This window comes from Scleropages formosus, chromosome 19 (genome assembly GCF_900964775.1).
Source record: "Scleropages formosus chromosome 19, fSclFor1.1, whole genome shotgun sequence".
Lineage (NCBI taxonomy): Eukaryota > Metazoa > Chordata > Actinopteri > Osteoglossiformes > Osteoglossidae > Scleropages > Scleropages formosus.
The window spans coordinates 24303831-24331670 of record NC_041824.1 but is presented as its reverse complement, the minus strand read 5'-3'; the positions used below and the strand labels follow the sequence as shown (position 1 = coordinate 24331670).

Here is a 27840-nt window from a genome sequence, read left to right as displayed (position 1 = left end):
AAGAATTTGGGGGGGGTCAACCATTTATAGAGCAGAGTAGAAACACCTGGAAATCCTGCATGTCGGGCTCAAAACGAGTGTCGCCACCTGGTGGAGAAAGCTCACCATGTCATTGAAGGGTTTCCGCCATTTCCTTCATGTGAGCACCCCACCCTTCTACCCCCCGAAACCAGGAGCCACGCAGCAGCTCGTTACCGTACACCCATCCCTCACCTAAAGGGGTTCATTCGATCAGTGAAACAGTCATCAATACCTGCCTCTCTGGTGCAGGGTCGTGGTCACCCTGGGTCCACCCTGCAAGCACAGGGTGCGAGACACTCTACACTGTAGAGACAGGCTGATGATTTGGCTCATGAATGTTTTTGACATAAAAAATTGAAGTTATGGTGCTGCCACTTTAGAGCATCCAGGCTGTGCAGAGGAAGGTTCGATTCCACCTCATCGTATGTGGAGGTTACACTACTAAACCGTAATATACCTCAATATTCAGTTCTGTATCAAAAGGCAAATGTACAAAGTGAAATGCAGGTGGTAAAATCAGACACCGTTAGTGCTCAGTAGACCCAACACGTGTATAAGCATTCAAGACCCTCATTTAGGACAAAATAAAATTCTTTAATATCTGCACAACAGCATAAAAAATTGCTCATGCTCAACATGGTACAACCACAAGTGTCTAGATGTTAAAAGCAGTGATCCAGACCTTTAAATATTACTTCATCAGTAACACTTGTTAACCTGGTTGCATTTATGTATCATTTACATGTATCTGAGCAACTAAATCATAATACAAAAATTTTTAAAAGGAAGGCATACATATTACAAAAACAGTACATTTTAAAACTGAGCCACCACTGAAGCAGTCATTGGGTATGTGATCCTTACTGCTGTGGATCACACACTCAGCAATGTGTCTATTACTTTCCATCTACACACAGATTTGTGTGTATTTACTACACTGCCAGTTTTTGTGCTGATACAGAAGTACTCAGTGTGCAGAATGTAAGAAAATTAAGTTAAAAACCAGCTTGAGTCTTCAAGTGCCCCCTCAGTATGCCCCATCTTTAGTACATGGTTCAACAGCTAATTTCTATTCCTGATGCCTTTAAAAGCTTTTAAAATGAACATACATTCACATTTGGGAAAACATTGACTATTGCTTTTGTATTACTAGTTTTAAGAAAAGAATAACAGAAAAATTTATACCAAGTGCATTTGCATGCTTCACCTTGTTATACTAAGTAGTAGAAAATTGTAGGCATTACAAAAATGAAAATGAGGAAAAAAGGAAAAGAGGAGAGAGGGGGAAAAGAAATAAATCAGTCCATGGGATATGTCTAAGCAACCAAATTATGACATCAGAATCCAGTACATGAAACTGTCTCAGCGTAAAGACAACTGCAATGATGACTGATGCTGAGCAGTGCGGTGTGGTCTGGATGGGAGGTAAGGCTCAAAGCAGGCCGAGCAACATGTCCTTAAAAACGTTCAGCTGGATGTACTGCCACGTCAGGCTGTCTTTAGAGCCATACCCTCTCGAAGAGCAGTGTCTTACAGAACCCTACTGAACGTGGACATTCTGTCACGTCCCCTTCCCAGCTACGATGGCTTGGAAACAAAGGCCTGCCAGCCAAACAGAAAAACTGGGAGTGGGGGACTCCAGATGTTCCTGCTGTGCCATTTGAGCCTATGGCTTTAGAGAGGAGAGACTACAGGAGCTGCACAGTGAGGTGTGTTCTCCAGGTAACCACAACGTACAAGTGCGTGCGCGCACACACCACCAACGGCCTTGGCCTTCGCACCACAGCCGACTGCTCCAAGTCCACTGGGCCCAGTCAGAGTGGGAAGAGGTTCCTTGTCATCTCCTTACGGTATTCTAGCTTCTCCTAGCCTTCCCTCTTTGCCTTCCTTATTGCGCTTGCCCCAGTTTCATCTCTCTTTCCTTGGCGTGAGCTCAGCGCTTGTCGCGTCTCTTGTCTATTTCCTCCTGGACCCGAGCTTGCAGCACTGCTCTCATGGCCGAGTCCAGAACGTTATCCTCAGCCACCTTCTCTACCACCCTCTCCGGTTTGTCCTCCTGGGGGATGGGCAGAAGTATGCAGGAACAAGACATGGAACATGCTCAGTGCACAGGCACACCTACAGCCCAGGGCAATTGCAAGGACTCACCCAGCGGTGAGAGACGCTAACCTGTCCGGTCCCCCTTGTAAGACAGGGTCTCCCCACCTGAAGTTCAGTCAGTCATACTGTGCAGAGAGTACCTTGTGAACGATGAAAGAGGTGAGGCGTCCGCAGTCAGCCTGGTAGTCCAGCCAGAATAACTCTGTGCCCGAGGTCTCCAGCTCTGTGCTCGACCCACTCTCGTTCCACTCCTCAGCATCCACCCCTGCAGTTGGCTCAGCGCCATCTGAGTGCAGACACACGCAACTCTTTACTGTACATTTCCCATGAGTACTTTATTTTGTGTAATTTAACATTTATGCCGCTGAGACAGAGAGGCAGGAGAGCAGCTGTTGCACTGCTTTAACAACAAAAACATGCAGTGAATGGTGGTTCAAGCCTGCAGCTGATTTTGGACCGGGCATGAGGTACTCAACGTGCACAGTAAATATCCGTATTTTTCAAAATAGTCTGTAAGCGACGGCGTGAGCACAGCTCTGACTGAAATAGCTTTGCATTCCTCCTTACAAATATACCTGTTGTGTTCATACTTATAGTTTATTTATAAAAGTTAGAATTAAGAGGGAGCAGGTGGTGTAGAGCCTTGCACTGAAAAGACCCAGGTTCAAATCTCACTCCCACTGTAGTACCTTTGATCAAAGTACTAATGCTGAATTGCTAATTTATACAGCAGTGTAATTTTTACTGAAGCAAATCACTGTAAGTAGCTTAATGGTATATATTAATAAATAGTAATAACAGTACTGAATCTTATTTGAGCTGTAATTTATAATTAACTGAATCCAGGGTTCTGATTGGTTGAGACTCTCACTGTGATTTACAGGAAGCTGGAGGTGTATACAGAAGTTGGTTTACTTAGGGAAGTGTGACAGTGTTAAAAAACTGCAGGAATATCTGTGTCCATCCAGTGTCTGTAAGAAAAGAGAGGAGTCCAACCACCTGCATTCAAACTCTAGTGGTAAACTAACAGTAACTTTTCTCACAGTAATACAGATTTAGTCAGAAAATAGCCAGACTAACACCTGAGAGGAACTCAATGTCTGATATAGGTGCTGATGTTGATGCTGCACAGAATAAAACAGCTGCTGCTTGAAGTAAAAAGCTCATGTAACACCATCACCTACACTTCATCTTCCTTCATCATCAACCCTTATTTGCTACAAGGTAGCATGAAATGCAGTGGTTAAACATGATAGAAAAGTATGTTTGTCCAGCTTCCAAGAAAGGGCCTGGTACTAAACTGATTTAATACTAATAACAAGAACATTATAAAAATTCACACTACGTGTGCGCAGCGACAGCAGCGGGGTGTCTTACTGCGCCGCCGGGGGTGATACACCTCGATGTCGGGCCGACGCGGGCGCCTGGGGACGGCTGTGTGCCGACGCCTCTGACGTTCCTTTGCCTGCTTCACCTCTTTGTCGTAGTCATCCCTGGAAAAGAAAAACACCCATTTTACATCATTTTATGGGTAAAAACACTGTAATCTTATAGGCAATGAAACTATTTGGGGCATGAACCTATAGTTGGAAGGCTGTCACGTTCCAACCCCATTCCTTGCTACTGTAGCATCCTTTTAAAAGGCTCTTATTCTCACCTGATGCTCAGGTAATACCCCAGGTGTATAAACTGGTAAATCACTGTAAATCACTTGGATAGAACGTGTCAGCTAAGCAACAATATACTAGTAATAAAAAATCTGTTAGTGCAAGACTCTGATTGAATAATAATATTCAGTTGGAGTATGTGTCTATGACCACTGATGTTGGTGCCAATTCTATTTGTGAGGGAACGTTTAAACAGGTAAGTTTTAACTGTTTTCCCTCCATTCCATTAGCTACAGTTTACACCCCCAAAACTTGGTGGAGCCGTTATGTACTGCGCATGCGTAGTCAGGCTCGAGGCCAGTGCGCGTGCAGCTGCAGCACGCGGGGTCGGTTAGCGTTCAATGCTGCACAAACTGCTACTAAAATGTATCTAAAATGGACTCCGAGTCCGGATTTCACCGACCGACCTGGCGATCTGATTCCTGCGAATATGATGTAAGAATCCATGGTTCATGTCGAGACGTCCACCGGGTTTGTACTTCATTTGCTGCTCCTCGTCTTCACGTAAAACCTCCATCTTGTTACGTTACAAGCGTTTTTTTTGTAAGTTTTTTGTTGTTTTTTTTTTTTTTTTTTTAAAAAAAAAAAAAAATCTACACACACTTCCCGGTTACAAGCCCACCTTCCCATCCAGCCGCATCGTTTGCCAAGCCACAAGAAGTAGGTTGCTGGTCGACTGATATCACACACGGAGTGATGTTTGCCGCCGTAAAAGCCATTTGTCGCTACTTGGTGATTCTAATGTACTGCCCCTACTGCTAGTTTGGCGAGTTGCACTGAGTTGTTATGGTTTTTACTGTTTGGAGGACCGGTTTTTGACGCTTCGGTTTTGGAGGGAAAAATAAAAGTACACAAACCTTCAAAAGAATAACATAACTCGACGTAAAATGGGAAAGGAAAAATGTGATAACTACGTTTTAAAAACGTTGTTTTATCTGAACTGCATTTAGGAAATTAATCAGGGGTGGCGCATGAACTGAAATTTCAGTAATCATACCTATCAGCTGGTCCTCCAATAGCTCTTTTGATTACTCCCGCTTTTAATGAAATGTAGAGTCTAAAGACTTTGTCTGGTTTGCTCCGTTTGAAAGCTGTTTCTCTTTTGGTTGTATTTAGCATTAGTTTCAATGCTTCTGTGTTTTTTACAGGCACGGACCAGCCCTACAGCGCGCGCATTGTAACTCTCCCTTGTTCTGCTCTACGGCACCTATCCAGGGCCGGTGCGAAACCCCGGGCTCCCTTCTGGTCGGCCGCAGCGAATGTCGTCGGACTGATCCCCAAAACCGGGAGTTTCTGAACGCGTGCAATTTTAAAAAATCCCGTCAATTATATCAACGATTTTTGGTTTTAAAAATCAAGTTTAATATTTGCAGTTATTTATAAACGGTGGTAGACAGTATATAAGGCTATGGTGTCAGTGAAACGCGAGAGAAGCATCGAGCTGGATGACGAAGATGAGGGTGAGCGTCACAAACCGAGCAGCAATTTCCAGTTGTCTAGAAAACAACTATCAATAAAGTCGTCATTTATACACTTTCACCAATTCTGTTTCAGTTAAGTGCATTACAAAGGAGTCTCTCTTCCTGTGTAAATTTAATCTGGGCGGTTATCATGTCGCCGTACGCTGTCGTGCTCCAGAACGTTCTAAGTCCCCTTGTTCACAGTGCCCGCGAAGACGAGCCGCGGCGAGGACACGGAGGACCGCAGGAGCCGCCACTGCCCGTACCTGGACACCATTAACAGGTGGGGGTGGGGGGGATTCTTGAAGTCGTCTGCGGCTCCCCGACTTACGAAGAGAAAGAGCGACTCCATTTGTTCGTTACTCGAAAAGTTTGTAAGTCGAATGTGACACGGAGCTGTACGGGTCACCACTCTAATGTCAACCAGCAGAAACTGAATGAGAATAACACGTCCCTATCTCTCTCTGCTTTTACATTTGTTTATTTAGCAGATGCTTTTCTCCAAAGTGACTTCCAGTGAACTCTATGTAGTGTTATGAGCCCACACACCTTAGTCACCAAGGTGACTTACACTGCTAGATACACTACTTACACTAGGTCACTCATCCATACATTAGTGGAACACACACTATGAGGGAACCTGAACAGCATGTCCTTGGACTGTGGGAGGAAACCAAAGCACCCGGAGGAAACCCACACAGACACGGGGGAATATGCAAACTCCACATAGACTGAGCAGGGATGGAATCTGCATCTTCCCGCACCACCCAGGCCCTGTGAGACAGCAGCACTGCTTGCTGTGCCACCATGCTGGCCAAGCTTTTAAAATACGCTTGTGTTTACATTAAGTTGTTTGGAGTAAAGCGTCTGTTGAATGAGTAAATGTACCCGTGAGCGATTTGGACAGCTCTGTGTGATGGAATTAGTTATTAATGTGGATGCAATTTAGTTTTTTTTTTTTTTTTTTTTTTTTTTTTTTTGGGTAACATTTCATTTAGAGTTGAAAGGTGTCCCTGTATTCTCTAGAGAAACAGGGTCCATCTGCATTGATTACCCAATTGGGCAAAGTTTGCTGGAGACTGTCCTTATGTAGCTGCACTAGTACTGGTAGTTTTGCGCTGTTTCTTTCATGGATTGAAACTGTGTGTCTTGTCCTGGTGGAAAAATAGTGTACTAGACTCTAGTAGCTCTTAAGCAAAATGTATTAATAAATTAGCTCCAGAGACTGAAAAATCCACACACAGATTTATAAAGTTAGAAACTACAGAAGTCCCATCTTTTCCAAACCTCTTTGCAGAAGCGTGCTGGATTTTGACTTTGAGAAGTTGTGTTCCGTCTCTCTTTCACACATCAACGTCTACGCCTGCCTCATCTGTGGCAAGTACTTTCAAGGTATGCCAGACTTCTCTTAAACGTGTTTTTAACCTTTGTTTTTATCCTCCTCCTCATGCAGATTGGAGAGTATTGGGGAAAGATGCAGGTGTAATATTGTTCTGTTTTGCTGATACCCTGTTCTGTGTTTAAGCTGTCTAAAATTTTTTCCTTGTCTTGCGCATTGCACAAAATCAGGGATTCTTGGGGGGATCATAGACTTCTTGAGGATCTTTAATCCACAAAGCACACACTTTAACTGAGTAAAGTGAAAAATAAAATTAAGATATTAACAAACTGTACTTGCAACATTTATTCTCTGTGAAGGTAATCAAGTTCTTCTGAAACAAATACACTGCATTATTCTTTTTTTTCTTTTTTTATGAACAGCTTTTAGGAGAGGGTCCTTAGCTTTCATCACATTCTAAAAGGGGTCCATAGACTAGAATAGGAACTGCTGTAGATGTCAGTTTCCTACTCTTCTATTGTCTATCTGTTCTATTCTGTCTGTTCATTAGCAGGTGGTTCCTCTAACAGTGCTGAAAACAATGCTTTTTTTTTTTGTAAATACTTTCTACATATCACTGTGCAATTTTTTTGTCTCACTGTTGTATGCTGCTTGTTTTAATGAGTCTACTTGTAGAGAAATTGGAGAATACCAGTGTTGATTGTGTTTTATTCCATTTCATCAGGCAGAGGACTGAAATCTCATGCCTACACCCACAGCGTGCAGTTCGCTCATCATGTCTTCCTTAACTTGCACACCCTCAAGTTTTATTGTCTTCCTGACAACTACGAGATCATCGACTCTTCCCTGGAGGACATCACGGTGAGGGCACAGACCTGTTCATATATGACCATCTGGATGGCATGGTTGTTAGTGTGTACTTGACCACTTTTATCACCACACCGTTTTCTGTGGAACGCTGTTCTTATGTAGTGTATGCCTTCTCTGTTTGCAGTATGTACTAAAGCCAACCTTCACCACGCAGCACATAGCCAGCTTGGATAAGCAGGGCAAGCTGTACCGTGCCTACGATGGCACCACCTATCTACCAGGCATTGTGGGTCTCAACAACATCAAGGCCAATGACTACGCCAATGTGGTGCTGCAGGTAAACTGGCCTATGGGGCGTGCTAATGTGGGACGGCAGCTTTGGTACATTTCGGAGAGAAGAGCATAGCAAAGGGGTTAAGGACAGCTTTAAGTTTCAGGTGTGGCTGTGCCTTTCTGTTGATTTGCTGCTGAACAAAAATATTTTTGAAAGGGTTTTTTATTTTTCTATGGTTTTCTTAATTTTTTTTTTTTTTTGGGTGCAGTTTGAAGAGCTGTGTTTAGTATTTTTTTTTGCTGAGATTGAATTCAACGTAATCGGAACAAATTGGATCAACTGGAATGGTGTAAATTTTTGGACGTACCACATTTTGTTATTCTTTGCAGAAATCTGTCATGTTGTGGTGCTATATTTTCACTTAGTAAAATCAACAAAACATGTAATTTGGGTGCCCTAGGTTTTGCAAATGACTGTAGGCTTTAAAACTGTAATAGTGGTAGAAATGTCACCCATGCCCCTCCACCCCCTTCATTCCCTTCGTTCTTTCGCTCTGCAGGCCCTGTCCAATGTCCCCCCGCTGCGCAACTACTTCCTGCAGGAAGATAATTACAAGGACATCCGCCGGCCTCCCGGGGACATCATGTTTCTGCTTGTGCAGCGCTTTGGGGAACTCATGCGCAAACTGTGGAACCCACGTAACTTTAAGGCACATGTGTCACCCCACGAGATGCTACAGGCTGTGGTGTTGTGTAGCAAGAAGAAATTCCAGATCACGAAGCAAGGTGAGGCCGAAGCTTAAAGCCTGCATAAGTGATGATCCGTTCTACCGACAAAGGGATGGGCTGTTTTAATTCTGTCACACTTCTGATTTCTGGTTTGAATGTCCACTTGTAGCCAACACTGCGGTCTACAGCCTGTAGTGTTGTAGTTCTTGAGCAGAGTATATTAGGTTATAAATTGCTCTGTGTCACTCTGAACCTGAAAAGTGGAAGTAAGAGAACTTTAAAGATACAGCAAAAATATGTAGAGCAGTTATGGGGCAATAAATAAATAAATGTCCATGTAAGTAAATAAATAAATAAATAAATGTCCAAATTTGTCTTAGTTGTAACAAATGACTGGGTTTGTTGCAACCCATGTACTCTGTGTTATGGATGATCCTTGTATATAAGCTTGTGTGATGTTCTTTGTGTCTTTTAGGGGACGCGGTAGATTTCCTCTCCTGGTTTCTGAATGCACTGCATGGGGCTCTTGGTGGCACCAGGAAGAAGTCTTGTGAGTGAATCCGGGTCCATAGGGAGTGGAGGATTCTCTGTACTAGCATCTTTGGTGAACAAGTGTTTTCTTGCTGTCATGACCCGTTCCTTCTTCCCTTTTTGTTATCTTCGCCCACATGGAATCTTCTCTCTGCCATGTGATTGGTCCCATTCTGTTACCATGGCAGCATGCATCACCAAGGTGTTCCAGGGTTCAATGCGGATCTTCTCTAAGAAGCTTCCCCACCCAGACTTGGTGAGTAACATTAGACAGTGGTATGAGTTGTGGAAAATGTCAAACTTTGCAGTAATGTAAAAGGGCTCTAAGGGTTACATTGTCAAGACAGCTCTGTCAGTGGAGGCTGTGTTTATAAAATCCATGGTGTTGTACAGAAATGGTTTGTAATATTTTCAGCCTCCTGTAAGATGCAGAGACACCTACATAAGAGTGATGTAATGTGCAGCCACTAGGAGAGGTTGGAAGCACATTAAAGTGATGTGTGGATGTGTACAGGTGGGATACACCACCGTCTTATGTGAGAAGGTTTATCATTTGGCTTTGATGTTGATGGGAGATGCAGTGTCAGGCACCACTCCAGTGTCTCCCATAAATACTCGACCCAAGAGTCGGTGACTGACGTGGGCATGGTAACGTGGTTTACATTGTTGTCATGCTCTTTAAACCGTTCATTGAGCATTTGTGTCCTGTGGATGGCAGCATTGTCATCCTTGTTGAAATTCTGCACCATAGAATGAACATAATCATCCAGAATTTATGTTTATTGAATTGCCCTCTAAGAGAATCATTTGACCTAAAACATGCCAGGAAAATGTATTGCGCACAAAAACAGCCATCAGAATTCATGATGATTGGAAATGGGAAGCGTTGTAGATGTTTCTCCTTGTCTCCTGAGCCCCTTGATAAAAGCACTTATGCTGACAGTACAGCCATGGAGCGATGCTACGATATATATTAGGTGTTTATTTGCAAAAAAAAAACTTTTTTTAATTAATCGTATGTGGAAGCTGCACTGCCTATGCAGAGGCCTATTTTATTGATGGGTCGCACAGGTTTGGTCTTAGATGGGAGCATGAATAAATACATATTTATGAGCACAGTCACTAAAGTGAGCATTAGTGAATATGGTCCAAAAATGTCTCAGCTGTTGAAGTGCCATTGACTGCATACGGTGTTTACAAAAAAAAGTCAATGACTGTGCCTTTGGAAAGAAAAGTTGATACTTTGCTCAGAGCCTAGGTCTTGGGGTTCAAGTGGAACACTGCAGTTTTTTGGGACCCAGGTACTGATCCAGCTCATCCAGCCTCTCCACCTACGTGGCTTTGATAGAGGTTTTTTTGGTAGAGTGGTCCCTGTTGTAGATGTCAGTATTTCTATTGGCATAATTTGTTCTGAACAAAAACTCACTGGTGCAACTTCTGAGTAAACTATTGTCCAATCGGAAAGTGTTTCCCTCAGTAACTTTTTTTTTTTTTTTTTTTTTTTTTTTTTTTTCCTCCCCCTTCAGCCAGCTGAGGAAAAAGAGGCCCTTCTCCAGAAAGAGGAGTACCAGGAGAAGATGGATGAGTCTCCTTTCCTTTATCTGACACTGGACCTCCCGACTGCTCCACTCTACAAGGATGAGAAGGAACAGCTGATCATTCCCCAGGTTCCCCTCTTTAACATCCTGGGGAAGTTCAATGGCAGCACAGAGAAGGTACCTCATCCTATTTTGCTCCAGAAGCTGGAGAAGACCTCCTCTGTATGGGGCTTTTCAGTTCATATTGACAACAGCCAAACACTTACAGGCTGTGGATACTCTTCATTCTAATGTTTCCTGTCGCAAAAGAGGTACCAGGTACACTTATGAGCCTGCTTGTGTTCGAATACAGTGTTCGTTATTGACGCTCCATGGGTGGCACCCCTCTCCTGCACCAGCTCAGGCTCCTTCCCTGGTAGAGATCCGATATTCCATGTTACCAGAGCCAGTCTGGGTCTGTGCTGCTTATACCTGCCATTTTGCTGGCATTGCACCTGGGCCTCGCTCTTTACCTTGCAGATGGGGTGCCCACAAGATAGCTCCACGTTGCCATTGTAGGTTGGGTCCAACCATGTTATGTGGGTCACCTGGCTATCGGGTGCTCCCCAGTGAACAACACCCCTAGGTCTGGCTCCAGGGACAGGTCTCGGTAATGCTAGTCTGGGGAGGGAAGGCTCACTTTTCATATGTCCACTCATGGGGTCCTTTGTGGATCATTCTTTGTCTAAACCCTCCCCCCAGACCTATTTGCCAAGGGAAACCCTACAAGGAGCAGCAGGCTCCAGACAGTGTAGCTCTTGGGCATCACTGGGACACACAAGCCCCACCACCGCACCAAGGTGATATTGATCTATCAGTGAGGAGAAAAATGAAGAGATCTGGATCAATTAAAGAGGATGACGAAAAGCAGAGTACTTTCGAAGTTCTTCAGGAAACAACTTATTATTCAATTAGTAATATTTATAGTGTGTGTCACATGCATGTTTAGTTTGTAATAATTTCCTCACTTATTGCATTATGGCAGGGTTTCACTGTATATGAAATGTCTTTTTTTTGCTCATTGTTAATAGGAGATGCCTCGTAATAGTCCACTTCAGCACCTGGCCAGTACTGTATTATGTTGAACCTCTTGTTTATTGCCAGGTACTTCACTATCGTGTCTTAGTGTAACAGCTTGGGTAGCTGTTAACAATTTTTTCTTTTTTGTTTCATTTCCCTTAAACGAGGATACGGAGCACTGAGTATTGATGCGATTCCTATTTTACTACTGAATCTTTACCCATGTTGCCCCTTCCTTCATTCCTACCCCACAGGAGTATAAGACTTACAAAGAGAATTTCCTCAAGAGGTTCCAGCTGACCAAGCTGCCCCCTTATCTCATATTCTGCATCAAGAGGTTCACCAAGAACAATTTCTTTGTAGAAAAGAACCCCACAATTGTCAACTTCCCCATCACGTGAGTAATTTCATCATTGCACAATTCATTTAAAAAAGACACCCTGTAGCACAACTGAGGATTTCTCAGTTTTAACCTATTTCTATTGTCTCATTAGTTCAACAGTGGAAATCAAGTTCGTTTATTGTCATAGGTACAAGTATCATGAAATTCTTCCTGAATGCTTCTCCACACACTATGGACAAGGACAGACAATAGAAATACTGCACAAACAAAACAGTAGTGCAACAGCAATAAAAAAATGGTATCAGTAATAATAATAATACCAGTTGACAGCCAGAGAACTCAGAACGAGAGAATGGGAAGAATTAGAATGCAACTTTGTAGCTTAAAAATGCATTACCTATTAATGGCTGGAACATTATTTTAGAAAAATCATTTCTGTGGCTCTGCATGTGGTTTTGTATAAAAATGTTTTCCTGTGCGACTGAGAGGATTCTTTCATTCACCAAAGACAGCCTCTCATCCACTTTTTTTGGTTTCCTTGTGTCTCAGGAATGTGGACCTGCGTGAGTATCTGACCGAAGAGGCCCAGGCAACAGTGAAGAAGACCACATATGATCTGGTGGCAAATGTGGTGCATGATGGGAAGCCCTCGGAAGGGTCATACAGGATTCACGTTCTGCACCATGTAAGAGTTTAAATACTAAACAGTAATGTACAATATGTATCATGTTTACTCATGCAGGTCGTCTCTGAATACAATTAAAAGCTTTGAAAATTGACGTTTTGTCCCTCTCTGTGTATGTCCATCTGTGTATGTACCTGTGACAGGGAACAGGAAAGTGGTACGAGTTGCAGGACCTGCAGGTGACTGACATTTTGCCCCAGATGATCACACTGTCAGAAGCCTACATACAGGTATGCCCACCAGCTTCTGCTTGACCTCTGAAACCCTCCAGGGTAAACAGTACCGTTTCTTTAGGAATTTGAATAAGGCTGTGCCAGCATTATGCTAAGTGCAAATTGGCTTATCAGAAAGTCCTTCAGATTTTAAATTAGATGCACATTGGTTTTGCTAATCTTTTTACTCTCTTCAGCAGTTGCACAGTCACTCAAACTGTACTGTGTTTTACTATAAATTTTTCAGTGGCAAAATTAATGCTAAATTTATTGGTTGAGAAAGGATGCATGGACCAGAGATTTCAGAGTTATATAGGAATGTAATTATTTTGCCATACAGATCTGGAAGAGGAGAGAAGCCGACGATGACACAAACAACCACACGGGTGCGTGAAAGATGCGAGTCCTGTTGTAAATGTTGAGATCTCTTCACACCATCGCGTGATATCATCCTGCCCTACTCGAGGAAGCCTTTCACTTTGCCTCTCTGTAGAGTCTTGTGGAAACAACGCCAAGAACATTTGACCCAGTGTTCATTTTCACAACTGAGAACAGGAAATGGAGATTTCCACTGCAGTGGATCTTCAGGATTTTACCTGATCTAGATTCTTAAGTCATGTTTTCAGTTTAAGTGGGTGTCCTTTTTCTGGAGAGAAATATAGAACAATTCTGGAAACATCCCTTTTACCACCATTGTTTTAGCTGACAATGATTAAATACTTGAGACATCAAATGAGAATTCCTGTGGTTTTACTGGTTGGGTTTGGTTTAATGAGAATGCCTTAATTACATTTTTCTCAAAGTTTTGACATTTAACTAGAACTTTTGAGTATTAATAGGATTGTTATAAAATTTGCTGTAGGGATACACTTTTAGACTTAGTATATTTGACATTTAATTTACTTCAACTTCAGAAACACAAAAATACTCTAAACACTGAACGTCTCAGATTAGCCCAACATTAGAATACATGTATATACAATCTTGCAGAGACAAGATGAGCAGCAGATTTGCTGTTAGATGCAGAATGCCTTCAGAAGAAAATCCCTGATGGTGTAAAAACCTGGTACAAAGTGACTGATCTGCTGGATATGAATTACGGGGATGGCTAACAAGTCCCTGCATGCTGTGTTTTGTTGAACACAGGATTTTTTTTTTTTTGCTTTGTCAGAGTTGAGTTTGAGATCCCTGGTCTTAGTGTGTTTAGAAAACAAGGAACATTTCAGGATTGAGCACTCAGCTAGTTGGCTACTAGTTAAGTGTAGAATTTTGAATCAAGTATACAGTTGAATCTTTAATATTTTCTTGAGAAAAAGAAATTGTATTTCAAGAAGGCATTCAAACAAAATTGTAAATGTATATATTCTATATAACATTTTGAAACGGCTTCAATCACAAGTGCAAAATTAATTTCGCTCAGTAGTAAAAATGCAGTAACTACAGTAATGTAAACAACAAAATGAAGATGTGCCTCACATATGTCAATCAATTGTAAGGCTAAGTCACTAACAGTAATTACACACATGTGTACAGTCATAGTGACAGGGATTCATGATTCCTTCTCAGCAACAATAATGCCAATAAAGTTAATAGCGGTTCTTAAACCATCTGCCTTTGAACATGCATTTAGCTAAATATGATTATTAGTACAGTGTCACAATGCAACCTACTGCCCAAGGGGACAGAACAGTGAAGCGGGTTAGTGTAAAACATGCAGTGCAAGATGCGACCTCACTGGGAAGTGTAGCATCCAAGCACTGCTGCTCTCTTCCTGGGTTTACTTCCACACATATTTTTGACAGAATTCCACACTCTGGAGAGAAAAATCAGATTAAAAAAAAACAGTTTGATTTTAAGATGTTGGATTGACATGCAGCCAGACTTCATATAAGCCCACCTATACAAATATAAGATTTGAGGAGTAGAAAAAGTTTGGGAAAATGCTTGTAGGGTTTTTTTTTCCTTTCCCAAAAGGATTGTTTGGTAGTGAAAATACTGGCTGCATGTACTCACCTTACATTCTTGTGCAGTCTTCTCATCTTTGCACCTGTAGTTGTTTCCCCAGGTGCAGTGGTCCTTTCCCAGGAGCTCAACCTCTTTCACAGTAACACAGAGGTCTGCTTTCTGTGGGGAGAAGCAACCTGCTGAGGACGTGTTCCAACACATACACACACACGCGCATACACCCACTGGTATTTTCACAGTTCAGCAGCTCTCTGGGTTAGGGTCAGCAGTGTGCATGCTGGGCTGGAGATCAGGATGGTGCTTGGTCTCCCTGGCTGCAGCTAGTGGCCACTGAATCTGTAATGTTTAGTGGAAATCTTGGGGTCTAAACTAAGACTTTACATTGGGAAATACTGTAAGTTCCACTTCATAACTTCAAAATATATGAATGCATGGACTTAGAATTATGGCTGCAGTAGGAGCAGCCAAATGGGAGACAGTGGTAAAAGTAGTGTTAGTGCAATGTGGACAGCCTGTTTACCATACCCCACAGCTATCCAGCGTGCTTCCTTGTTTGCCCAGAACTTTCTGCAGCGTTGGTCCATGCCGTTGGATGAACACCTTGCACTGAAAGCCACAGACAGAGACAAGTGTCAGACCACATCTATTTACTGCAAAGACCTAACAGTCTCATCTTCCTTCATTTTACTCCTAGGAAAGCCTACAAAGCAACAAGGCACATCTAGGGGTTTTAGGTAAAAAACAAAAAAATTTTAGAACTACACATTCATTTTGGACTCAGACTGGAAAGGAAATAGAGTAGGACTGAAATTATAAGTGAGCTAAAACAATATGCTGTACTCCAATCCAAAAAAAGTACAGGTGCTTGTTGATTTCCGATAGCAGTCCCATCAGTCTTAACATATTATTTTTGAGTTTTTCATTTAAAAACTTTGCGTTTCTTTAAAAAGCGAGTGTTCTGGTGGTGTTGAAAAGAAAAAGCAAAACAGGCTTAGAAATGAAAGTCATAATAGTGCAGCATGAAAATATACTGTTCTGGATTTATATTCTATATTAGTATTAACATAAATGTGTGAAATTAAAAAATATCATTTAAAAGGAGTAAAAAAAAAAAAAACCCAATTATACAACTTTGCATTTGTGCATGCTGTCTGTTGATATATATTTATGGTTTTGGGGGTTTCAACTTGGGATGAAATCATCCCCTTTGAAAGCAAGGTCCACCTGTACCTGGCAGATCAGCGTGTGCTATGCAGGGACAGATGGCAGTGCTGGGGAGCTAGAACACACCTTAGGGATGGCGTGTGGATACTGCTGGCAGAAGGAGCTGAGGAAGGCCGAGGTTTGGGACTCGGTGGAGTTGGTGCCCAGCTGTGCTCGGGTCAGGGCTGCCAGTGTCCGGCAGGAGTCGCAGTCTGAGGGAAAGGTCTCCTCTGTGGGTGGGGAAGAGGAACGAGGCAGTGAGAGAGACCCAACGATGGGATGGGGAGGAAAGAAGCGACATGGTGGGATGAGGGTACAATGTCCCAATGGACGTAAAGCCCTGGCCCAGCTCATCGCTCACCGATGACAGGCCTCTCCTCGAACAGGCACAGGTGGAGCAGGGTACAGATGGTATGAGGGGCAGCAGACGACAGCAGGAACTCAATCACCTCCTTGCCATACTTGTCCACAAAATTCTCACACTGCTCTTTGTAGTTTTCAGGTAGGAGCCCACACACCTCCTCCAGAGCCTTTATTATGGCATCCTGCCAAGGTCAAAGAACATAAGATAACATGAATTCAAAAACAAAACCCAATTTTCTAATTATGAGATTAAAATCATCCTAGAAAATATTCCTAATCCTTTGTAACCCAAGTGTCACATCATATTAAACTAGTTTATTTTACCAGTCGGAATGTTACCTCAGTCCGGTTTTTAGGCAACATTTCTTCCAGTTTTTTGATGATGAAAACACAGAAGGTACACTGGGGGCTGATCTCTACCTGGGAAACACAGGCAAGCAACCAAACACTTATTGTCTGCGCATTTTCATGGCTCTGCTGTAAGACTAACGGTAAACTGTGGGTTCAATGGTGTCTCTGTGTGCCGTTTCCCACCTCTGGATTCGTGCCTTGTGGGGGGGCCTCCCTGGGGACACCAGCATCAGTAATTTCATTGGTCAGCAGCTCCTGCTCCCAGTCCCCTGCCTGGGTGGCACACAGACCTAGAACTGCACAGACCTGGCCAGGCGTCTGTAGACAATGGGACAGAAAGGTGGCAGTCATATGGCACAACAATTTGGGATTCCGGGATTCAGGAATCTGAAGACCAAATACTTGGATCGATCATAAAGGGTTCTGAACAAGAGGAGAAGAAAAGACCAGAGGCTCTGAACCCATGGGAAGTGGACCCTTACAGCAGACTGAGTCAGAATGTGGATGACCAGGGGCAGGTTCTTCTCCACCTTCTCCAGACAAGGGCTTCTGGCTTCCTCTCCAGACTGGACCTGACACAGGGCTGTGAGGGAGGTCTTCAGGAGCTCCTGATGGAGAGAAAACAGAGAAGAACATAAGCTCACAAAAGCTCATTTCTGTTGCTCAGCTGCGGTTGCATCCTTTTCCAAATCCTCAAATGCAGATTTAGCCAAACACAAGTGTGTGTGCTGATAGGGTGAAATTTCCCTTTTGTCCACCTAACGCCGCAGCTCAAAATATACCTGACAGCGGTGAAAAACCTATAATCCGAACACAACGAGATATAGCGCTGCACACGCAGAGTCACGAGTAAGAGGTGATGTGTATCAAGAAATGTTCTGTAGGCCTACAGCTGCTGTGAGCGCTGAGAAGAGGATGTGATCCTCGGTGGTGATGCGCTGATGGTTCATCGCTTGGCTTTGACTGAAAAAGGAGAAGTGGATTGTTGCAGCACCTGAGCTCTGACTGTTTATTGTACCAGCACATTATTTCAGTTTTTCTTTTGTTTTCTATTGTGCCACTGGCCTCAGAGTCAGATGTTGTGGGATTTCAAGTCTTCCTTATAAATTAATTGCCTGCTATTTTCTTCCCCTCAACGGATACCCAGTGTTTCGCGGCCTTAATTCCTTCCCTACACAAAATACAGATTTAATAAAATAATTTTGCAGTTATTATTTTATTCCATTATAAGCCACTTACAGAACCCAAGGCAACAATTACATTTATGATTTGTTTACATATTTTTCCCCACTTATTTTAATGCCTTAATGACAAATTTTTTTATGCTACATTATTGTATTACACTATTGACAGTCAAATCATGAATTAAACATTCACACAGTGTTGTTAAACATAGTAATGGTAGATTTAAGCAGTATTCCACAAGTACACACACACACACACACACACACACACACACACACACACACACACACACATCGTCTGAACCGCCTGTCCCATTTGGGGTGGCAGGGAGCCAGAGCCTAACCTGACAACATAGGGTGTAAGGCTGGAGGGGGAGGGGACACACCCAGGACGGGACGCCAGTCCGTCACAAGGCGCCCCAAGCAGGACTTGAACCCCGAACCCACCAGAGAGCAGGACCTGTTCCAACCCACCGTGCCCCCCCATTCCACAAATACATAAAATATGTGAACAAACCTGTTCTTTCCCTACACTGGAATATATACTACATCACTGTGCTAGATTTACCGTGTTGTTTGCAGCGCTACATCACCCTGAACTTGGACAAAGGTGTCACCTAAATTAAGAATAGTGATACTTAGAGCAGTAAGTCTACTACTAGGTGGGCTACTCTGAGCCATGTAAACTTTTCAGACAGCGATTTAAAAGCCTTATTAGTTTTTGAAGCATTCCACACAAACTGGAGTCAAACTCCTTTCTCTTCCTTCACTGCTGTGCTTCTCAGACCCTGTTTTTTCAGAGCTTCCACCCCACACATGCTGGTCATAGGGCTCCTTAGCCACCCAGCAGGGCTGCTCACCTGTGCATCCCGTTTGGACATCATGCTCATGAAGAGCTCCGTTATCTGGGTGCAGTCATCACAGCTGCTCTGGCTCTGTGGGGGTGTAAGAGTCCACCACACAGGGATGATTACCGTCACCTCTGCAGACATCTGCCATTCACTGAACCAACACCTGAAAGGGCGCAAAGCTACAGACCACTAGAGTGGAGCTCTTTCACAAGGTGGCGACTCAGACAATGCAATCATATTTTAAAACTCACAATTTTCTCTAAGAAATGTGAGACTGACCAGTGTTTTGGTCTCCACGATTCATCATTTCATTAGTAATATTACAGAGCCCTTTCGCTTTTGCAGAAAATAAATATGAATTGCATTAACAGAATTATTGTAATCCCAAACTGTGACTCAAAGTCATTTGCAAAAAGTGCCTGGGTGCCAGTATTTTTGGCCACTGTTGTATGCACAGGAATCAGATTAAATCAGATTATTTGTATGTACAGGTTAAATTCTCTTGTCAAGGTTACAACAGACAACAAAGGCAGAATTTAAAAACTGCTCTGAAACGAGTTTCACAGCACGATATTTACTGTGACTCTCCCATGAGAAGCTGCAGGTGTCAAATTTAAACATGTAGACTTTGAGCGTGAATTGGTTTCCACAGATGGAGCTGAGGACAAGAAATAAAGACCAAAAAGCAGAAATGAAACGCACAAAACAAAGTTCGTTGCCCTGAATTAGTTCTGCTGTCCCAGTAACGTGAGAAACGTTACATCAGACTGTACTTTTGAAGCACATTTTAATTTTAATTGATTTTTTTGGAACGATGTTCCACAAAGACTAAGAGAAGGGAACCCTGGGCACAAAAGCCATGTGGTGAAGGACAGGCCTCAGAGCTGGAAGGTAAAACCCCACTCAACAGCTGCTGTCCCTGTGAGAAAGGCTTTTGCACAGAACTGATTCCTTGAGTAATGAAATTGTACAGTTACAACAGATTTATTTCTGAAAAACCTTCTTCATACACAATGTCAGAGGTGGCACTGGGGCAAGGAGCCAGAGAGACATGAGCTGATGACCGCTCATCTGTCTACGTCTCACGTTTCTCATGCATAGAATTACTGGCTGTGTGTTAGAAATTGCGTGTCAGCTCAGCTTTAAGCCCTTTTTTAACTACAGAGCCATTTTCATTCTGCAGCTTCCCCGGGTCACGGTGTCATCGAGACGCCCCGACACCGAAGATCGACGCATGCATTGCCTCGGCGGGGCTCTAACGTGGCACTGGGGCACTGTACTCACAGCAGGCACTGTTTCAGCCTCGAACAGATCTGCGGAAGACACACGGAAAACGTCATGTCGCATGGTACAGACACAGTGTGACATAAAGTATTTTGGAACACACAGAGGGATCGAACCCACATCCTCTCGTGCCACCCAGGTGCTGTGAAACAGCAGCGCTACTCGCTGTGTCACCGTGCTGCCCAAAGAAAGTCCAAAAGAAAGAAAGAACACCCAAGGAAAATGTCCAACATCTCCAAAGTCTGAAATGAGGGTAGAAGAGGGTAAAAAGGCCCTCTCACACACTCCAGTTGATTGCACCCTATTACATCCCTCTGGGTTTCTGCTCTGATTATAAAATGTTGTAAAAAGTTTAATTCTTGGTGTAAGATCTGCTTTTACCTAATGCCAGCTTCTTAAATCATCTAGTTTACTAAGAACGTCAATTACCCTGGTTATATGATTGAAACCCTGCAACGGGACAGCATCCTGTCCACGCACCGCGGGGGGCAGATTTGCACCCTGCCACTTCAACACCCAGTCATAAAACTGCTGGAAAACTGCTATCTTTACAGCGCCTGGGTGGTGCAAGAGGACATAGGTTCGATCCCTACTCAGTCTATCAGTCCAAAGACATGCTCTTCAGGTTCCCCCGTAGTGTGTGAGTGACAGAGAGAGAGAGAGTGTGTGTGTTCTACTGATGTATGGATGAGTGACCCAGTGTAAGCAGTGTATCCAGCAGTATAAGTCACCTTGGTGAATAAGGTGTGTGGGCTCATAACACTAGAGTTCCTTGGAAGTCGCTTTGGAAAAGCATCTGATAAATAAATAAAGGTAAGGTAGATAAGAAAGAATTGGGCAGAAAGCTAAGCTGAACGATTGAAAGAAAATACGAAGACAATGAATGTGAGGAAGTGATTCGCTGTAACATCGACACGGTGAAAGAAAATACAAGTTTCGCAGCAAAAACCCTGTTTACTATGCAGTCACGCGCTGCTTAACGACTGACTGCATATACGACGGTGGTCCTATAGATTATACTGGATCTGAAAAATTCGGATCGTCTAGTGACGTCATAGCGCAACGTCACCACAGCTACGACGTCGCTAGTTGATAAGATTTTTTTTGTACGTGTTCGTGGTGCAGCTGTAAACAAACCCACTCGTATACAACTATGTACAGTAATACTTAATAAACACCTATGTTACTGGTTTATGTATTTGCTACTGTATTTTATCGTTATTTTACAGTCAGTGTACTCTAAAAGTTTACTGTGTAGTATGCTGTGTTACGCCGGAAGCAACGTCATAAATCTCGTGTTTCTTGACTGCATCGAGGCTATACCATGATCTAGGTGTGTATAAGTACACTATGACCGAGGCTATACCTAGGTGTGTACAAGTACACTCCGTGGTGTTCGCACAACGACGAAATCGCTTAACGACGCATTCTCAGAACGTATCCCCGGCGTCGTTAAGCGACGCATGTTTGTAATTTTATAGTGACGTCATGCAGTGTAAGAGTAGCGCCTTACCTCCAGAAACAGAAAGTTATTTACATAATTTAATTATGCCGAGATTTTTTAGCATTTAGTCCCCAGCCATTAATTTAATTTTCCCTCTTCGCACAGTGTCTGTAAATAATACTTTGACATGGGCGAAAAAAGAAAAGAGAATCACTGCATCGGTTTTCGGGTGTGTCTCTCAGCGAAGTGCTGACGAATAGGATGATGATGATCACAATGACGCACCTGCCTGGTGATGACCGCCGTGGTTCCACACCCAACACAACCTCCTTGTCATAAACAACCTTCGAAAAATGTGCAAGGGAAATTCTTTTCACAAATAAAAAAACTGCCACTGCGTGTGTTTCATTTGGGGAGAAGTGTATGAGTAGTCTGCTTATTTTGCTAAATCACCCCTGACAACATGATGTTGACTCAGTCAGTCTGCATCGCAGGTGGCGAACAACGAAAGACGGACACAAGGTTGGTCTTACCTGTGCGCTGAAATGCGACGAATATCAGGAATAAAATATTTACAGCGATCATGCTCACGCCAGAAGGTTACAGATTATATTTATATATGTGTGTGTATAGTGAGAACAACAGGCGACTGAACGAAAAATTCGATCCGATCGGAGCTAGAAACTGCTGCTGTGTTTTGACAGCCAGTGCTCTCACTTCCGGAAGCGCTGCTCCAATGATGGCCAATCATGAAGCGATAACTGGACTCGGATTGGGCGGGGAATCTTATCCACCAATAGGACGCAGCGCAAGCCTGAGGGGGCGGGGTCGCTGTAGTTCACCAATAATTTGACTAGAAACTTCAGAGGGCGGAGCAAGCAGCGCTTCTGTAGGGGAGGCGGGGCAGAGCCTCAGTTTTTTTATTATTAAAAAAAACACACGCACACATTTTCTGAACCGCTTAACCCATATGGGGTCGCGGGGAACCGGAGCCTACCCGGCAACACAGGGCGTAAGGCCGGAGGGGGAGGGGACACACCCAGGGCGGGACGCCAGTCCGTCGCAAGGCACCCCAAGCGGGACTCGAACCTCAGACCCACTTAAATAAAACATCTAATACAAATACAAAACAAAAGGGAAAGAAAGAAACATAAAAAATGCCTGGGGAACACAGCTTGAAAACACAAAGTCTGAAATAAATACACAATTAAATGTCTTTCGGGCTTCACAGTTACTGGAGGTCAAGACGATAGTTATATTATACTGAATGGTATCTCCATGAAACATAAGTTTTTTCTTTTTCAGTGCCATTTTTGTTTTAAGTGAAATTTTTTTATTACCCTTGCAAGTTTTTCTGAAGTGGCTTTTCACATTTAGAGTGAAGAAACTACGTTGGCAGTCGAGGCCTCCTGGCACAATGGTTCTGAACCAGAGCTCCACAGTCCTGGTGGATTCCAACCCTTGTACAATGTCCAGACACTCAGAGAGATTTTGTCATACGAAAATCATTAATGACCATTCCGTTTTAACTTCCGTTTTGTCAGGAGTGATTGCACGTTACCGTTTCATGACTGTAAAAGAAATGACAAAACTGAATAGCAAATATAGCAGTATTTGCTCTTCCATGAGTAACTCCTCTACACACATTGTCTGAACTACTTGGCCCTTACAGGGTCACGGGGAGCCAGAGCCTAATCCAGCAACACAGGGTGTAGGGGACACACCCAGGATGGGACGCCAGTCCATCACAAGGCACCCCAAGCAGGACACAAACCCCAGGCCCACCGGAGAGCAGGACGAGATCCAACGCACTGCGCCACCACACCCTTCCATAATTCCTCTAGGTAAGAGTTATTTAAACATTTTGAAGTAGGGCCTGATGTTAAATGTGACTTCGAACTGATCTGAAATTTAATTCTGTTTAGGAACATTTCTCATGTAGCAGCTGTTTGTGTAACTGTTACAATTATGATATTTAATGCTGTGTAATGCTTGTAATTATAACAGTCGCCAGCCTTGTAAAGTGGTATACTGAAGTTGAAAGTTGTTTTGAAGTTTAAAACCAAAAACAACAACAGAAAGTGTAAAGAAACACATTTCTTTACAGATGCACATTTCTCCCCAGATTCAGCCTTTATTCAGCCGCTACTCTGGAATTGTATGTGATTGTTTGTGTATCTTATAATATTAAATTAAAAAAAAAAAAAAACTTTGATAGGAGGGTACCAGGATTTGCCTTTCCTGTGTTTTATGCACCTGCTTGAATGACAAACATCGGTGCAGCAAGCAGAAGGTAATGAGTTAGGTTTGCATGAGAGTCACATGTCTGCAGCAATGTCTCCTTCTCTTTATATAATGCATAAATTGTACTTTTGCTGAGATGTACGTCACTTTGGACAAAAGCGTCTGCTAAATGAATAAATGTAAATGTGAATTTCTACTGTAACAGTATATGATCCCAAAAACAGATGTTCTGTACAACATTTCATTTGAACAATTCTACTGCATATTAATACAATGTAGAAATTACGCAAATGGTGGTTCATTCTAAATGGGCAAATATTAGTGGCATTTCTGAAATTTAGATTACTTGATATTTACTGGAATGATATAAATTTAAAACAAATGAAATGAGTAGAGTAGTTTGAGGTGGTTTGGGCATCTGATAAGGATGCCCCCTGGGCGCCTCTCTTCGGAGGTATACCAGGCACAGCCAACTTAGACGAGGCCCCGAGGTCAGCCCAGGACCCGCTGGAGGGATTATATCTCACAGTTGGCTTGGGAATGGCTGGCGATCCCCCGGGCTGAGCTGAAGGAAGTTGGGGGAGACAGGGGTGGCTCGGCCTCTCTGCTCTCCCTATTGCCACCGTGACCCCACTAGGACAAGTGGGATAGAAAATGGATGGATGGAAATGAATGGAAATGAGTAGATCAGTATAATAAAAAATTGGTAATTTTATTGTATGGTTTTTCAGATCGTCTTGCAAACATGGCAAACATAAACAATGACTTCACATGTGTGTCCTTGCTTGTATGAAACACCTCTAACCGGAACACTACACTGCATTAACAAGCAGTTTAACTGATGCTTTTATTGAAAGAGGTTTTTAACTTTTTACCCAGTTATACAGCAGGATATTTATATTGTAGTAGTCCAGGGAAAACACATTACTCAGACACTACAACAGTTGCAGGAGTGGGATTCAAACTGACACCTTTAGGTTGCGAGTCATTGCCCAACTGCCGCTATACTACCGACTGTCCCGTAATAAGAAAACAGTGACAAAGTAACGCTGTGAACAGGAAAGAAAAGAGAAAGGCCATATATGAGTTCACATGCACAAAATCCGCAAAATCCAAAGAAAGGCAAAACCCTGTAGGGTTTGGCACATTCTCTGAACTTACTTCACCCAGTCAGTATAGCAACTTTTATTGCTATCTAGACAGCAATGTGTCCCTAAAATTATCAGTGTTGCAAATATTGACTTGGATACAAGTTTTATCGAGGGGAAATAGTGTCCTGTTTGAAATTGAGGAAGTTCACTGAAAACAAGAAGCTGATCTCCTGTTTGCCATTTATAGGAATATTACAAAATATGTGTTGAAATAATGTTGCAGAACAATGTCAGAGGCAAGACTGGCTGTGTGTGTGCCCATCGAGATGGGTTGTTGGGGATTTGCAGGGCGCTCATTGTGCAAAACCCCAACGCTGCTGGCCATCAAAGGGGAGCCGAAGAGGAAGGCCATCAGATCAGCTACCGAAGCCACAGAGAGAGAAACGCTAGGTGGCTCTGGATTAAGAGAGCATATCCGTGGTCAGTTGCTGCTGGGACGCAGGTCGGGGCTTGATTAACCCCGGCCGGGTAGACTGGGCGAGGGTGTCAGCTGAAAAACCCAAAAGACCCCATGATCCCAGGTCTCATCACCGATGATGTGTCCCAGCACATCCGCAGGATGGATCTTATAACATAACTCACATGGCGGCGTGACACTGTGTATCGATAGAGTAAATATCTGTTACCTTCAAATGGTACAAAAGATGCTGAATCAGCAAAGACTCCTGAACATATTTGTCGTACTTGAAATCAGGGCGATGGCAGTCCGAGAGCCTATCCTGGAGACACAGAGCACATGCTGGACAGGATGCCACTCTATCACAGGGCAGCCACACACACACACACACACACACACACACACACACACACACACACACACACAGAAAGTCTGTGGAAAGAAACTAGAGGAATCCCACGCAAACATGGGGAGGACATACAAACTGCACAGAGACAGAGTCGGATTTGAACCCATGTCCAAGTAGCTCAGGAGCTGTAAAACAGCAGCACCACCCTGCTAACCCTTGTTTAGGGTAGTTATCATCAAATACTGAAACTGCAGCAGGAGGGAAAAAAAGGACAAATTTCAAAACTTTTTTTTGTTAATCGAATAGAGGAAGTGGATATTTTTGTCTTATCTAGGTATTTCTTAACATTCGTTTGAAAGAGGAACAAAATGCTCCTAACGTTCTTCAGTTAGAAAAGTTAAAATTTGACCTGCATGATAATTTAAATGAATTCTTGAGCTGGTTGCCTTTCTGGAACTTCTTAGAGGTGCCTGATCACCACAGCTAAATACTGCAACTTTTTCCCCTTGCGTTGTGTTACCTGCCTGTGCGTACTGCGCTTACATTATCTCTGTGACTTTTTGCTTCTGACTGTTGTTAATTCAATAGGAAAAAATGCTGCAAATAAATATTCTTCACTGCACTAAATAGGAGCTGATTTCACTATGAAAGAGCATGGGGAAACATGAAAATTCAGATTTTTAAATGAAATGATGAGATATATTAAATGTATAAATGAAACGAGACTTTAAAATTTATATTATATATATTGTAGACGGGGAGGGGGGGAGCAGTGGTGTGGTGGCGTGGTGGCGTGGTGGTGCAGTGGGTTGGACTCGGTCCTGCTCTCCGGTGGGTCTGGGGTTCAAGTCCTGCTTGGGGTGCCTTGTGATGGACTGCCATCCTGTCCTGGGTGTGTCCCCTCCCCCTCCAGTCTTATCCCCTGAGTTGCTGGGTTAGGCTCCAGTTCCCTGTGACCCCATAGGGGATGAGTGGTTCAGAAAATGTGTGCGTGTGTATATTGTATATATGCATATGCATGAGGAGGGGGGGTGCAGTGGGTTAGACCAGGTCCTGCTCTCCAGTGGGTCTGGGGTTTGAGTCCCACTTCAGGTGACTTGTGATGGACTGGTGTCCTGTCCTGGGTGTGTCCACTCCCCCTCCTGAGTTGCCAGGTTAGGCTCTGTGACCCTATATGGAGCAAGTGGTTCAGAAAGTGTGTGTGTATATATATATATATGCACATTTGTCATATACTGTATGTGTGGGAAGGGGGGGTGTGGTGGTGCAGTGGGTTGGACTGGGTCCTGCTCTCCAGTGAGTCTGGGGTTTGAGTCCTGCTTGGGGTGTCTTGTGATGGACTGGCGTCCTGTCCTGGGTGTGTCCCCTCCCCCTCCGGCCTTACGCCCTGTGTGGCCGGGTAGGCTCCGGTTCCCTGCGACCCTGTATGGGACAAGTGGTTCTGAAAATGTGTGTGTGTGTGTGTGTGCGTGTGTGTGTATGTGTATGTGTGGGGGTGCAGCACATTAGGCTTTTTCTTGCTCTCTGGTGGGTGTGGGGTTCAAGTCCTGCTTGGGGTGCCTTGTGATGGGCTGGTATCCTGTCTGGGGTGTGTCCTCTCCCCCTCCAGCCTTACACTCCGTGCTCCCGGGCTAGCCCTCGGCTTGCTGCGACCCCCCTCAGGACAAGCGGCTTCAGACAGTGTGTGTGTATTTGACATAAGTGCATGTTTTAAAATTAAATGAAAGACAGAAGCCAATCTAAAAATCAGCAATAGAGAGCATCTCACATCTTAAGTGGCAGTGATATGACTACCTTCTCCCACTTCCTTCTGACATAAGGCAAAATAAACTGTTTTAGTTGAAAACATTAAAGCACTTAATTTAAAATAACCACTTGCTATGTGGGTTGAAGTTTGTTCTAATTGCATGGAATACATTTTTGTTATGAGCTTTGCAGAAGTATGGGGGCGCGGTGGGTTGGACTGGGTCCTGCTCTTCCGTGGGTCTGGGGTTCAAGTCCTGCTTGGGGTGCCTTGTGATGGACTGGTGTCCCATCCTGGGTGTGTTCCCTCCCCCTCTAGCCTTTTTCCCTGTGTTGCCGGGTTAGGCTCTGGCTCCTTGCGACTCCATATGGGACAAGCGGTTCAGACAATGTGTGCGTGTGCGTGTACCAGTCTGGGAAGTACAAAACTTTCAGTTTTGTCAAAGTTTGTGATCGAAACACTACTGATCCCTGCTGGTTCCAAACTTGGAGCCTGGCAACCTTCAATATGCATTGACTACATTAAAATGATTACGTGTTTAAA

The 27840-nt window shown here is 43.5% G+C and overlaps 3 protein-coding genes across 5 annotated transcripts; 1 reads left to right on the top strand and 2 right to left on the bottom strand.

Moving 5' to 3' along the window:
- Window positions 1-715: 715 nt before the first annotated feature.
- Window positions 716-4355, bottom strand: c19h2orf68 (chromosome 19 C2orf68 homolog). Its single transcript, XM_018749094.2, has 4 exons — window positions 4196-4355; window positions 3499-3614; window positions 2262-2407; window positions 716-2077 (listed from the first exon to the last, which is right to left on the bottom strand). Exons 1-4 carry the CDS (start codon window positions 4303-4305, stop codon window positions 1955-1957), a joined length of 495 nt encoding a protein of 164 aa, XP_018604610.1. The 5' UTR covers window positions 4306-4355; the 3' UTR covers window positions 716-1954.
- usp39 (ubiquitin specific peptidase 39) lies at window positions 4084-13512 on the top strand. 3 transcript variants are annotated; one of them, XM_018749092.2, is made up of 14 exons: window positions 4084-4223; window positions 4937-5248; window positions 5453-5531; window positions 6546-6640; window positions 7312-7448; window positions 7582-7734; window positions 8231-8456; window positions 8875-8949; window positions 9119-9186; window positions 10457-10645; window positions 11782-11924; window positions 12420-12555; window positions 12699-12785; window positions 13108-13512. In XM_018749092.2, the coding sequence occupies exons 2-14, from the start codon at window positions 5197-5199 to the stop codon at window positions 13159-13161; spliced, it is 1494 nt and encodes a 497-aa protein (XP_018604608.1). In that variant the 5' UTR covers window positions 4084-4223; window positions 4937-5196; the 3' UTR covers window positions 13162-13512. The 3 variants fall into 3 exon arrangements, with proteins under 3 accessions (XP_018604608.1, XP_018604607.1, XP_018604606.1); XM_018749091.2 differs by having other exon boundaries at window positions 4084-4259; XM_018749090.2 differs by lacking the exon at window positions 4084-4223 and adding an exon at window positions 4358-4448.
- Window positions 13513-14131: 619 nt separating this feature from the next.
- On the bottom strand, window positions 14132-22134 carry sftpbb (surfactant protein Bb). Its single transcript, XM_018749093.2, has 11 exons — window positions 21946-22134; window positions 19969-19997; window positions 18694-18768; window positions 17132-17257; window positions 16833-16967; window positions 16638-16718; window positions 16297-16480; window positions 16023-16165; window positions 15258-15338; window positions 14781-14891; window positions 14132-14580 (listed from the first exon to the last, which is right to left on the bottom strand). The coding sequence occupies exons 1-11, from the start codon at window positions 21995-21997 to the stop codon at window positions 14545-14547; spliced, it is 1053 nt and encodes a 350-aa protein (XP_018604609.1). The 5' UTR covers window positions 21998-22134; the 3' UTR covers window positions 14132-14544.
- Window positions 22135-27840: the final 5706 nt, after the last annotated feature.

What these genes read in the sequence shown, in the direction of transcription:
- c19h2orf68 (XM_018749094.2), bottom strand. Translation starts at nt 4,305, where the DNA reads ATGGAGGTTTTACGTGAAGACGAGGAGCAGCAAATGAAGTACAAACCC. An exon ending in CGCAGGAATCAGATCGCCAG is followed by an intron (nt 3,615 to 4,195) that starts GTCGGTCGGTGA and finishes TTTCTTTTCCAG; the next exon opens with GGATGACTACGACAAAGAGG. An exon ending in GTATCACCCCCGGCGGCGCA is followed by an intron (nt 2,408 to 3,498) that starts GTAAGACACCCC and finishes GTCTGCACTCAG; the next exon opens with ATGGCGCTGAGCCAACTGCA.
- usp39 (XM_018749092.2), top strand. Translation starts at nt 5,197, where the DNA reads ATGGTGTCAGTGAAACGCGAGAGAAGCATCGAGCTGGATGACGAAGAT. An exon ending in TACCTGGACACCATTAACAG is followed by an intron (nt 5,532 to 6,545) that starts GTGGGGGTGGGG and finishes ACCTCTTTGCAG; the next exon opens with AAGCGTGCTGGATTTTGACT. An exon ending in ATTCCAGATCACGAAGCAAG is followed by an intron (nt 8,457 to 8,874) that starts GTGAGGCCGAAG and finishes TGTGTCTTTTAG; the next exon opens with GGGACGCGGTAGATTTCCTC.
- sftpbb (XM_018749093.2), bottom strand. Translation starts at nt 21,997, where the DNA reads ATGATCGCTGTAAATATTTTATTCCTGATATTCGTCGCATTTCAGCGC. An exon ending in CGTCGCATTTCAGCGCACAG is followed by an intron (nt 19,998 to 21,945) that starts GTAAGACCAACC and finishes TGTCTTCCGCAG; the next exon opens with ATCTGTTCGAGGCTGAAACA. An exon ending in TGTCCAAACGGGATGCACAG is followed by an intron (nt 17,258 to 18,693) that starts GTGAGCAGCCCT and finishes TCTCTCCATCAG; the next exon opens with GAGCTCCTGAAGACCTCCCT.